The 13,534-nt window shown below is 35.2% G+C and overlaps 1 protein-coding gene across 2 annotated transcripts in view; it reads left to right on the top strand.

The window, feature by feature from the left end:
- The window catches only part of DSC1 (desmocollin 1), a 29,103-nt gene extending 16,656 nt beyond the window's left edge, over positions 1-12,447 (top strand). Inside the window, exons 10-17 of one of the 2 annotated variants that reach the window (XM_017656714.3) lie at positions 527-786; positions 930-1,072; positions 6,346-6,558; positions 6,991-7,233; positions 8,243-8,361; positions 9,042-9,296; positions 10,045-10,090; positions 10,172-12,447. In XM_017656714.3, the coding sequence (XP_017512203.2) occupies positions 527-786; positions 930-1,072; positions 6,346-6,558; positions 6,991-7,233; positions 8,243-8,361; positions 9,042-9,296; positions 10,045-10,080 (1,269 nt within the window). In that variant the 3' untranslated portion in view covers positions 10,081-10,090; positions 10,172-12,447. The remainder of the gene's footprint in view (positions 1-526; positions 787-929; positions 1,073-6,345; positions 6,559-6,990; positions 7,234-8,242; positions 8,362-9,041; positions 9,297-10,044; positions 10,091-10,171) is intronic. The other variant, XM_017656713.3, reaches the window with a different exon arrangement.
- The last annotated feature ends 1,087 nt before the right edge of the window (positions 12,448-13,534 follow it).

Here is a 13,534-nt window from a genome sequence, read left to right as displayed (position 1 = left end):
AAACCCAAATATAATGTGCTTTGAAAAGATGCTGCTAGAAAGGCGTGTATTTTTGGTTCAGACGTTCACTCGAACTGCTCCATTATAGCCGAGTCTGTGTCTCAGGAATCTCTCCAATTATTTTATGTCCTTTGCTTGGAGGGAGTTGGCGCTGTGTGAGCCATCTGACAAGTACTGAAGTAATGACAATCAATAGTCTATCTGAATTTATTCAAACATCTACTTTCTATTTCTATTAATATTTAAACATGAATTTAAAACATGTAGACAGGGCCTTCCTGAAAAAAAGTGAAAAAAATTGGTTAAATCTAAAAATCCACAATTTTGCATTTTATAGTGCTTGTTATTATAGGAAGCTAACGGCTAATTTGTTATTGTAGGAAGCTAATTGCTATTTAACTACATGAGCACCTTCAGTAGCATTTTATATACAAAAGTAATATTCCTTTTTGTGCTAAAACTGGATTCATACATCTTCTATATATAGTATATATATTCAACTGATTCAAGTACGTTTCTTCAACAGCCATTGAACTATGAAGTCAATCGCCAAGTGGTTTTACAAATTGGTGTACTTAACGAAGTACAATTCTCTAAAGCAACGAACTCACAAACTCCTACTATGTGCACTACAACTGTCACTGTGACTGTTAAAGACAGTGACGAGGGTCCTGAATGCCACCCACCAGTCAAAGTTATTCAGAGTCGAGATGGCTTCCCAATAGGCAAAGAAATCCTCGGATACAAAGCCCTGGATCCAGAAACGCACAGCGGGGAAGGCTTACGGTAAGTATTTTTCAAAAAGTTCCTTATTTTTAATTGTGATATAAATTGATTCCAAATTTAAGAAAGTTCTGTGTATTTTTCAAAGTGACATTTTGAGATTATGTCTACTTTTTGAGCATCTGCATTTGATTTCTAAAAATTAGGTATAAGAAGATAAGAGATGACGGTAACTGGTTTGAAATTAACGAATACACTGGTGACTTGAGGACTATAAAAGTGCTAGATAGAGAATCAGAATTTGTACGAAACGACCAGTACAATGTTTCTGTGGTTGCAATGGATGGAGGTGAGTGCAATTTTCTAGAAATAAAATATAAATATAGGATATATTTTTAAGGAAGTCTTGGGGTGAAATTTGTTTGTTTCCAGATAAAAACTTAATGCAAAAAATGTTTGCATTTATGATTGCTCAGTTTATTGGAGACCATCAATTTAGACCCCAGTGCATCAGTAATGCAAAGCTAGGAGGTGGCGAATGGCCAAAGTTCAACTTCTGAGGTCCATATTACTTGATCTAAGCCTTGGACAAGGCGACATCTTGTAAGTGGAGGTTCTCCATTTTTTTCAGGAGTACATACTTAGATTTTTATGATTTTGTTCAAGGTAGGTTTCTTCTGAGCCTTTTTTTTAAGGGGGAAAAAATGATCCTATTTCCTAAAGAAATGACTGAATGATGACTGAAACAAACCTTTGCCTTGGTTTGCTATCCTTCTCCAACATTCATTCTAGAACCTGTCTTGTGAAGAAATGTCCTTCCAATGTCATAAAGTGGTGATTCCAAAACCCTCTTTAACAGACAGTCCTGCAGTGAACTGTCTCTGAATATGAACTAATGTAGTGTCAGCCTTGATGCTGGCTTTTCTTTATGTAATTCAAGTACCTCATTAAACTTTGCTTGCCCAGCATCCCCTGCAGAGATGGCTATCAGAATAAACACTGGCCAGCCAGACTATACCTAGAGCCAGGCCACCCTCCCTGCCCTCCAGGCTCCTCCATTTCAGAGATCTTGGTTGATTTCCATAACTTACCTCTGGGCCCCATGTCTTTTCTCCTTCAGTGCTTTCAATTTCTGCTCTTAGGTTTCAAATTCACCAATAAATAGTGAGCCTGAGAAGCCCCAGTCCCTCGTTCTTATTCCAAAAAAAAGCAGAACCCCAGGCTTTCTTTCCAACCCCCACATCCCTCCCACAACCAAGCTGTGTGTCTCCAGGGATGCTGTCATTTCCAGGATTTGTAAGTAATACAACACTTTGTTCCAGTCTAAATTTCCTGATGGTTATGGCTGAGGGCATCCTGCAATCAACATAAGACCCACAGGGGCAATCCAGCCACAATATTGGTTCCGTAGGTTGAGGCCAGCACCCAACCACCTTCATACATTTACTAGTATGTTTATGTATATACATGTACTACTAGGCTAATGTACCACCCTGCAAAAATACACACAAAAAGATATTAAAAGAAGATGTTAAAAATATAAAGAGAAGTTATAATATCACATTCTATCATTCCAATTCTACACTCACTCATTTGGGGTAAATTTCCATAAATAATGAAGACGAAAGAACTTCGACTTTTGTGACAGCCCATGCATTTGACTATCTGCCTAATCCAAGACGGTTTCCATTATTTTCATGGTTAAATACATTTATATGCTGTAAATTCAAAACAAAGAAGCTGATACAGCAGTGCTGTGGTCTTTACAGAATCACTGAATTTCTTTAGAAGGAATGTATGAGTGTGTGAACAAATACGTATCAAATCCCAGGCAATGAACAAAAGCTGAGAGTAAGTCATGACATGGTTCATGGTTATTCATTTTGCCCTTTGATGTCTGATAATAAAATAAAGACAAACGTTTTCTCACATACTATAACCCTACTTTTACCCTATAGCTTTGCAATAAAAGCCATGTCCATTAAAAGAGGATTCTCTGATAGGACACAGAGGCTAACTGAGGAAGATGCCAGCTGCTTACAGCTTGCGGGGGAGGATGAACCCGTTCTCACAGATCTCCCCACTCAGGTTTTCTCTTCCACACTCAGGGTTCCCTCCCTTTGCCTTAGGGTGGAAACACCAGTGACTAAGCAATTTCAAAATACTATCCCCATTAGTCAAAAGCACTTAAGTTTGAAAACCTGAAAGAAAACCTAAATGGGAATATCTTTACTTAACCCTCTGTGTATTATCTTCCCTACCCCTTGATGCCCCTCTCACGAACTTTGAAAATAGTTCTTTCAATGTAGGTAGAAAAATCAATGGGGAAAACATTAGCTGAGAAGTGTAAGGTAGCCATTACTCTGTAATCTTGGGTGATTTGCTCTTCCTATGTGAGTAAAAGTGAAGTCTGAATGGTTCAAGAACACATATAAGATGTCAAACAAGGATTTATGTTTACTTATTTATTCCACAAATTTTAATTGTCTAGTAAATTCCAAGTACTAGGTAAGTTACCAAGGAAACATAAAACAAGGTCAACTTTTCACATGATATCAATTATTATAGGATTATTATATTCTTGTAAGAGGTTCTGTGGTAATGATGACTTTCATCTTAAGAAAATGTGTAGAAGGGAAGGGAAGTCAGTTAAGAGCTGTCTAGAGGAAAGCAAAATTTCTCAGAAATGTGGAAGCTCTGTGATAGGAAAATGAAATACTATTTGGACAGAAGGAAAATATGGAGAACAGAAAAATAAGAAATTAGCTTTGCCCTTTGGTGCTCAAAGACTATGTCTGTAAATACAGTGACCATAGTGTAAAGAATTAAACGCCAAATGTAAACTGTATGAATCTATCCCAGGTGCAGATAATCTGGGAGTTGCTCTGGAAGTAAAGATATTAGGTAAAGATAAGGATGTTATAAATTTTAATGGACGACCATATGGTGACATGAAAGATTTTGTTTGATCTTTGATTCATTAATAAATACTTCTAAGGGCAAAATATTTAAGTAATTACTTATATTTCCACATGAACATTTAGTTTGATGCTCATAAATATTTCAAGATGATGACCTAGATATTATTCTACCTTTATCAGACTCCAGTTGCCTTCCTTGTATTTCTTGCACGAATTTCCTTGTCAGTCAGGCTGGTTTCCCTGTTGTTACTCCAGAAAGCATGGCTTTATACACCCTCTGCTTAGACTAGCACTGTCCCTCCTGTCTGAAATTCAGGCCCTGTAACTTCTTCAAGTTAATGGTTAATGTGACTGTTTCTACCCGTCTGTGTCCAGGTCCTCTTAAGCCCTCCTTCCCGGGAATAATATGCCCATTATCACAGGTGAAGTGTTTTCTTTATGAAAGGGTGTGACACTGTTCCTCGTGCATACTTTGTTCCTCTAACTAGATTGATTGTCAACTCAGATTTCTTATAAGGGCTCTTTTTCTTTGCTAAGCCACCCCTTTACCAAGCATCTTGCAAAGGCTCTGGTATATGCTTGCCTAGTACAAGGGCTGACACTTGTTATTTCTCTGTTGTAAGTCCCATGCATCTCCATTTCAGTTATGAATTTCACTACCAAGAGTTTTTCATTTCTAGGTGCATGATTAGTTTTTGAATTGGTTAGTTTTAATATAGAAAATTGAGTTTGAAAGTTTACAAAATGTTTTGTTATATTTAGCTGTAAAAAGAATTTTCTTAAAATAAATATTTAAGGGTTGTCATATGGAAGAGGTGAAGGTTTCATGTATATAGTCCAAAAAGATCATGAATAAATTGTTGGAAATTACTAGGAGGCATATTTTAGCTTGAGAAGAAAGAACCAAAAAGTTTTCTAACAATCAATTAAAGAGTTCTTTGCACGGAGTCAGTCTTTTGTGATTTTAGAAGACTTGTAGGACTTTATTTCACCTGTAGTTTTGACTATGATCCATTTTAACAATTTCAGCCATTCCATTTTTTAACAACATGCTTAAAACCAAGACTATGATGGAAAAGAATAATTTATGTGATAAATGTTGGCTGAATATGGGATTAAATGAGTCTTGATTTGTTTCTGGATGGCCGCCCTACTTCTTTTTTAGGTCTTTAAAGTGTGATTTCTGTCTATTGTTCCATGAAGAGAAATGACTTTCTGCTTAAATTTTTTAAAAAATGAAGTCATAGCCCACATGTTGGTTCACACTGTAATGCCTGTAACTACATTTTTTTTTAATTAAAAAGAGTTTCTTTTCCCCTTACTTACTCCTTTCTTAGTGTGCTGATTTTGAAGTTGTCATTTGTATTCTTACTTACTGACAAATTTCTGCCAGTCTCAAAATATTTATGTGCTATTAGGGGTTTCTTACAAGAACTGCATCCTTCTTTTATGTCTAGCTTTGTAAAACTTGTTCAGATAGAATAATTTTTAAATAGGTATATGCAGTAGTTACCTTTTATAAATAATGAATTTGAAAGTCACTGTTAATAAATTAATTTTGTAGTTACTCAACAGAAAAAAATTCACTGCAATATGCTACATGCTATGGCTTATGTGTTATTTCAAACTGAAAAGAGAAAATGGATTATATTTGCATATGATCTATAGTACTATTTATGATAAATGCAATGTACATGCTCCAAAATTTAGTACAACATTCAAAGCAAAAAAATTAGAAATATCATGTTATTTTTGTTTGATTTCGAATGTTTACTGTTTATTTTAGTTTATTATTTCATCACAAACGGTAAGATTTGAACATGTTTCCAGAATTTTATTATCTCTCAAACACAAATAATAAATACTTCATTATCCTTTTAACAGTATTTTGACTAAAAATATTTATTGTGACTTATGTGTGAAGCATTAGGCCAGTAATAGCGGCCATGCAGAGACAAATTGGAGTCCCTATTCGTAGGAACATACAAACTGAATCAGGGTGGGATACAAACTTATTTTTATGGTTTACACAACTCAGTTTCTCTCAGAGTATAAACATAGTAAGTCATTAAGTTCAACGTGCTAGTATTAGGGTTTACCTTAAATTAGCCAACAAATACTAGGCAGATGTCTAGGCTTTTAGTTTTAGATGAACATGACTTTGCTTTCAGGATGAACATACTCGCAGTTCAGTGTGTGAGCCACTGATGAGCCAAGTGTTCTGAGAAATCAAAGGAGAATATTGTCCAGAGAAGTCATAGCAAGTTTTACAGAGAGGTGATATTTGAGTGGATTCTATAAGGATGATAAGATTTTTTTTCAGGGCAAAGAGGAAAAGTGGCAGTGGAATGTACCAAACAGATAGGAAAACCTAATGGGTTTGATGAAAAGTTTTCAAAGTTTGAGTATGAATATATGTTCTTCACAGAGAAAGATATAAGGACTCAATTTTATTTTCAACTGGTTATTCATGTCTTATATCTTTAAGTTTTAAAAAACACCTCAAGATATCATCTGATCCAGCCATCAGCCTTCAAGGAAGTGACAGGTCACTCTTCTCTATGTGTAGCAGTCATGTCTAGGATCCAGAAGGCATGTGAAATTCAAATTCAGACAGCTTGTAGAGAGCAGATGTCAACTGGGTATCAAAGAGATGGTCGAAAATAAACTTTTAAGTGCCCTATTCTTAAATATTTCTTAGATGGAAGATCCTGCACTGGGACATTAATGGTTCTCATAGAAGATTATAATGATCACCCACCACAAATTCAAAGAGACTTGACAATTTGTCAGCAAAATAGTGATTTTGTTATTCTGGAACCCGAAGATCTGGATGGACCTGAGAATGGTCCACCCTTTCAATTCTTTCTGGATAATTCTGCCAGCGAACTGTGGACTATAGAATCAAAAGACGGTGTGTAATTTTATAAAGTTTTTAATCCATAGGAACTTGAGATGGCTGATGGTCTTGATTTTCACCTTTGTTTGTGATAATAAATATTTATTTTAGGATATTATGATTCCCAAAAAGGATAATACTTTGCTTTCTTAAAGCAGTGAATAATATATTTATGTTACGTTTAGATTATTTTTATGACTATCTTTTAAGGAAACACACAAATCCATTTTAATGGGTGAATAACATATTAAGTGTAGTCTAATATCAGTGTGGGGTAGTATCAATTTTCATGGTTTTTTAAGAAATCTAAATCATTTTTTAAGAAAGAAAAATGAACCACTAGACTTTTTCTTCTAAGTTAAATTCTTTACCTTCCCACCCTGGCCCCAAAATACTAAGTTACAATTATATTGCTGTTGAAATGTCCTGTCTTTTTCTTCCCCTTAGGTAGAACTGCTTTTCTTCGTCAAAGGCAAAATCTAGATTATAATTATTATCCTGTACCTATCCAAATAAAAGACAGACATGGTTTGACTGCAAAACATGTATTGTCAGTGAGAGTGTGCGAGTGTACCACTCCCTCTGAGTGCAGGATGACTCTGAAAGGTGTGAGAGATCTCAGGCCATCAAACGTGATACTTGGAAGATGGGCTATTCTCGCCATGGTATTGGGGTCCGCATTGCTGTTATGTAAGTGTAATTACCTAGAATGTGTTTGTTGTTTTTTTCTAATATTCTCAAAATACATGGTGGTTCTTTATATCAATGACATTTATAGCCTTCAGCACATGTGTCCTTTTAGAAATCATGCATTTGCCATATGACTTGGGTTTCTGAGTCACAGAAGAAAAAAACCCATCAGTAAAAGTAGATTAAATTTAAGGTAACTTTCAGAGAAGCAGCTGTGAGACACTGGATAAAGTACTTCCTTTTCTTCAAGTTCATTTTTCTGTATGTAAAATGAAGAGGTTTGATAAGATGAATATTAAGATTCCCATTCACACAAAATATTACAGTCTTTCCACCAGCCAAGGTTCTGTGGTGAATGCACAGAATTACTGAGAAGAGTAGTTCCAAAATTTGCTCAGATGTTTATGTTCGATGCTATCAGTGAAGTGATTTAGCAGACACCTAAACTCCAGTGAGCGGCAAATAGTCACATGGTGCACCACCGATGGTCCCCTTAGCACTAGATTACTTGACAGACACTTTCCAAGTCAGACATTAATTTTATGTACTTGCCTTTCTTCTTTGTATTTATGCCTACTGCTGTTCGTTCTGTGGTTCTAAGCCCTCTGAGTGTGCTCTCTCTGGAGTTTTAAATACCAATAACACGAGCTTTAATTTCAATCAAAGGAAGTTACTATTTCAGTGGAGAGGAAATAAAACATTAAGTTAATACTGGACCTGGGAAGAGACCTGTGAACACACTGTGCTCACTTCATCCCTTTTACTCGATTTGTTTCTCCTTTAGCTTCATAATCTCACTAACACGATCTCACTAGGACAAAGCTGGTTTATATGCCAATACATTTGTTAACATTCTGTTCCAAATTTTATGACTCGGAGAGACTTCAATTTATGGAACACATTTTTAAAGTTCTGTGAAGAAATCTATAAAAAATAACAGTATGATTCAAATGATGTAATGTAACAGCATGAAAAAATACTATTTTACTTGAATATTTTTATTTTTTAGGTATCCTGTTCACACTTTTCTGTGTTACTGTTAAGAGAACAGTAAAAAAATGCTTTCCAGATGTAGCCCAGCAAAATTTAATTGTATCAAATACTGAAGGGCCTGGAGAAGAAGTGACGGTAAAATCAGATTTCACTTTCCCTTGAGTTGTATGGTGATCCAATGATGGCAGTTGATTATTACAAAATTATGGAAATCACAATAGCATACGGAGCAATTACTGTGCCAAGCAGAACTCCAAGTGCCTGCGTGTGTTAATTCATTTAAACTTCATAATTCTACCACGTTAGTTTCTGAAGCCTGCCATAATGAAGTACCACAAACTGAGTAACTTGTCTCACAGTTCTGAAGGCTAGAAATTAGAGATCAAGGTGTAAGCAGGGCCATACTCACTGTGAAAGTGCTGGGGTGGAATCTATTCCAGGCCTCTCTCCCAGCTTCTGGCAGCATAAAACTAATTCATATGGCATTCTCCTCTGTGCCCATCTGTGTCTAAATTTCCCCTTTTGGATTAGGGCCCCACCCTAACTAATTATACCTATAGTGATCCCACCTTATATGCAAATCAGATCACATTCTGAGGCCTTGGGAGTCAGGACTTGGACATATGCAGAGGGGAGAGGGCACAATGTGACCCATAGCACCTATGATACGGGTACTGTTACTATCCTGATTTTTTATGTATGGGCACCTGAGAGGCCCGGCCGGTCAAGTGGTTTGCCTAGGGTGGGAAAGAAAGGAAAGCAAATGGTTGGTATCAATTGATTCACTGATTTTATAACCCCAACTTTATTTTTAGGAAGCAAATATCAGACTCCCCACCCAGACATCCAACATTTGTGACACAAGCATGTGTGTGGGCACTCTCGGTGGTCAGGGAGTCAAAACACAGCAAAACTTTGAGATGATCAAAGGTTGCTACACTCTGGATTCCAGCAAAGGAGGCGGACCTCAGACCGTGGAATGTTGCCAGGATGGAGGTCAGGGAGTGACAGATGACAGCAGGTGTGCCTACACCGAGTGGCACAGCTTCACCCAGCCTCGGCTTGGCGAAGTAAGTGCCGGCGCCTCTGGGCTCACAGAGTTAAACGGTGTTTATAACTCAGGGTTTCCCAAAGCCTTACTCCTTATAGACCTGCAACTGATCGCCTTTTTAATCTTGACTTAACGTGGATATGGATGTCAGCTCCAAACCCTAAGAGAAAAATGATCTTTTAAAGTTCAGTTTTTAAAATAAGGTTTACTAAACTTTATCTGGGAGTGGCATATATAGACATGTTTGGGAAGTATAAGAAGCCTTCTTCCCTAAAAATTTCCAGGAAAATTTCCTGGAGTGAATTATTTGAAACAGCATAGTGCACAGATCATAAAATATGGACATTTTTTAGTGTGTTGAATCCTCTGTGTGTTATGAAGTCCTGGCTATCACCATCAACCAGATAGACTGTTAAGCTTAAATTTTGGGTCTTAGTTCCTTGTTTTGTGTTTGGATTAATCAATACAGGTTAATAGTAGCCAGTTTAATATATTACACCATTATAGTTAGGTAATAGTGTATAAACATAAGAATCATAGCATATATTCGTTTTCCCCAAATAAGAAGCTACAGAGATTCATTTCAACTATACAAATATTATGTTCAAATGGGAAATTGCTAAGTTACTTATGTGATATTATATGGAACTTGTGTGATATAATAAGCTTTTGTTTTTGTAAATGTGCTCCCTAGGAGCATTTATATATTTGCTCTATTTTAAGAATGAATATAATACAGACCAATCATGTGCATTTTTTATATGTAGGAATCCATTAGAGGACACACACTGATTAAAAATTAAACAGTAAAAGGTAAATCAAAGACATTATTTTTATGCTAATATGTTTAGGTGTTTTTAAAAAAATAATAAAATGTGCTTTTCTTCAATACAGAAGGTGTATCTGTGTGGACAAGATGAGTACAAGCGTTCTGAAGACTATGTCCGTTCCTACGACTATGAAGGAAAAGGGTCTGTGGCTGGCTCGATAGGCTGCTGCAGTGATCGGCAGGAAGAAGAGGGGCTTGAGTTTCTAGATCATCTGGAACCCAAATTTAGGACGCTAGCAAGGACATGTGTAAAGAAATAAATGTGCATTTTAATACAGTAACGTCTTCAAATGCATATGTAGGAGTTTATTGAATGTAAAATGATAGCATCTCTAATGAGTTTGTTCACTGGAGGTCGTTTGAGTCATTAGGTAAGGGTACTATAAATACAAAGCTCTCCTAAATTCTCCTCATTGGTATAACTTCCATGTTCTCTAGAAATAAAAGCTTCAGTTGTTGATTTTCTTTTATATGCATGTATATTTTACCCTCTCCTGCACTGTGCTATGTGCTTTCTTGCACCTTATGTTTGAAAACTAACGTTACTTTGTACGCTATGGAAAAGATGTGGGAGAGCAGGGGATTGTGGAGGCTAATGAAAAATGAATTTTTATTTTAGGTAAAAATTGAATATTTTCTTCAAAAACCTGGGGAGAATTATGCTTTTAGAAATATGGTCTTTGGTCACAGAAATGTTTCCTCCACCTGAGTGCTGTGTCCTGAAGGATTGTTAACTGTTCTTTGGTGCAGCCCTCCATTTGCTGAATCAGAGCTCATTTCTCACCAAGCTTTGTGCCCTGAGGAGGTGCTCCGAGGACTGCTCTCTTTCTGGAGCCTTCAGAACTCGGTCCGGGGGCTCTGCCCATGTGGATGTGTTATCAGGTTCCTACGGCTTCTGGGATCGCTGGAAAGACGTGGGCCAGAACAAGCTCACAGCAATCTGAGCCACAGAGATTTTATGAGGATCCTATGGGAGGGTTTCCGTGAAAGACCTGGAGCCTTGTCACCCATGGGCTGACTTAGACTCACAGATATGTTTTGATTGTTCTCTGTGACGCACTATTACCTTTTTAAAATATAAATAGCTTGGCAAGAACACCCACTCTCTAGTTTGACACAGACCCACCATGTTCAAGCATGTGTGGACAAGCGAGGCAGACATCAGACTTGCAACTTTGATCTGCAGTGCTTAGCCCTTTAATAAGCTAAAAGTTGAATGACCATCCATACTGGAACTTAATATTCAATCTACATGAGCAATTGCTCTAAGAAAATGGAAAATCAGAAACAGAGTGTCTGGCATGTATATGTTAAAAAATATAAATTTATTAAAGCAACATTTGCTAAACATTTGTTCAATGATGGATAAACCAATGAACATATGAGGTCATAAATTATTTTGAATATATAATATTTTAATAAGCTATTATATTTCCTTAATTTAGAAAGAAGCCACATATTTAAATAATATTTTAAGTCTTTGTGCCAAACTCTATAAATTTATAATAGCAGTGTATATCACACAGAAATTTTTTATTCTGACAAAAACTGTTTTTAATCTATTACCTAGTTAGTTGAAAAAAAATAAGTGGTGTATTTTTTTTAATCTGTGATTTGTCTCCTTATTCTCAGTTATAGTGTTTAATTAAAGGTACTTCTTAATATGACATTGTATATTAGAGGGGAATAAAAAAGTCATTTTAATAAGCAAGATTTTATTTTATAAAGTGTCCAAATTTATGATTTTTATAGCCATTGTGAGCAAAGCAATTTTTGGGGGAGTAATGCAATTTCTATTGCCTTATGTATATATTACTCTGACAATGAAACCAGTTTGGAGGTTATTAAATATAATATGAAAAATTTGGAAATATGTCATAATATCATGCTGAGCTATATTGTTCAGTGTAGGCACCGAATGTTTTCTGAGAAATGAAAAATCATTAGCCAAGCATTAACTTACATGTTTGTTTATATCTTCATATTTCTTAAATTTGCTTAAATATTAAGAGAGTTTATATCTGAACATGAAGTACAATTAAAGGCCAAAGGAAGGTTCCTTGGTCAGCAAGAGAAGAGACTCTGAAAGCATCACCGGAGTTAGGACATGTGGGAAGTGAATTTGTATTAAGCAGTTTTGGCTACTTAAAATGTTTTCAAATATCATTAAATTTTCTTTCACAGAGGAACTAAGACTGTCTTTTGAGTTATTTGGGAAATTCAAAGTCATTTGTTTACACTTCAAATTAAATAGTACTTGTATGATTGATGAAATTTATGAAACTCCACTGAACTGTATATAAATTTAGCTTGTTAATAAAGCATTGTATTTTATGGATTATTTCATATAAGCTAATTATAGGTAATGAATTGTCAAGTGAATCCTTATGAATTGCTCTTCTATAATGAAATCTATAGTTAGGAAAATATACAATTAAATTTTCTATATCTTGATTCAGATCTCAAACTACTTCATGTGAAGAAATTCCATGTGAACACCAAAATAGGTGAAACTTGATTCTGTGAACTTTGTTAAATACTTCCTTAACTTTACTAAGCTCTTCATTGTCTCAATTCTTAATTGCTGAGTTTATTAGAAATATTTTATAGATATCTATGCATTTGTTTGCTTTTAGAATATTGAATATGCTGTTATTTTGAAAATATTCACAATAGATGTTGAGGATTTTTTACTATAGAAAAGCAAAGCTAACTCATTTTTGTGATGTGTTAATTATAAAAGTCTTGTACTAGTTGAAAAATCCTCAATTAGATTAGGGTAATGTATGTAGGGTAAGCTATGTATATTGCTACATACCTCTGGTCTCTTTTTTCTGCTTTTCTGATAAATCTAAAGGAACATGCATTTGGCCAGACACTGCATTTGTCTTTTTACATATGTAGTGAAAAAAAAAAAGTAGGAAAAAGCATTACTGAGAAAAGATAGATCTTTGTGTATTCTGTAAATCTGAACAAAATTAAATGAGCATAATTTTCAAGAACTCTTTGAAAGCATAGTGTTGTATAAAAAATAAAAATCACACTTGGCTTCAAATCCTTATCACTAAAATATAATAATAACTACTTTCAAATATATAATGGATGAAGTGTATAAGAAGCATTATAAAAACAAATGTGTGAAGTACATTTATGAAATAAATTTCATGAAGTTCAAATTATTTTAAAATCTCTACTTCTTAAAGCAAGTTTTTATGTTGATAGGAATAGTATGCCCATTGACAAAACCATGTATGGACTTAGACATTATTTTCTAACTTAAGAGAAAAAAAGTTAAAAACAAGTGTGGCCTTCCTCTGTATTTGCCCTAGAATACATACGATTTCAAAATTTTTTAAATTATTTGTCAGTCTGCAACAATCAATACCTGTAATTATACAGTGTTTTTATTTATCCATATTTAGGGACCT

Source organism: Manis javanica, chromosome 9, assembly GCF_040802235.1.
Source record: "Manis javanica isolate MJ-LG chromosome 9, MJ_LKY, whole genome shotgun sequence".
Classification (NCBI taxonomy): domain Eukaryota; kingdom Metazoa; phylum Chordata; class Mammalia; order Pholidota; family Manidae; genus Manis; species Manis javanica.
This window is presented reverse-complemented; position numbering and strand designations above follow the sequence as displayed.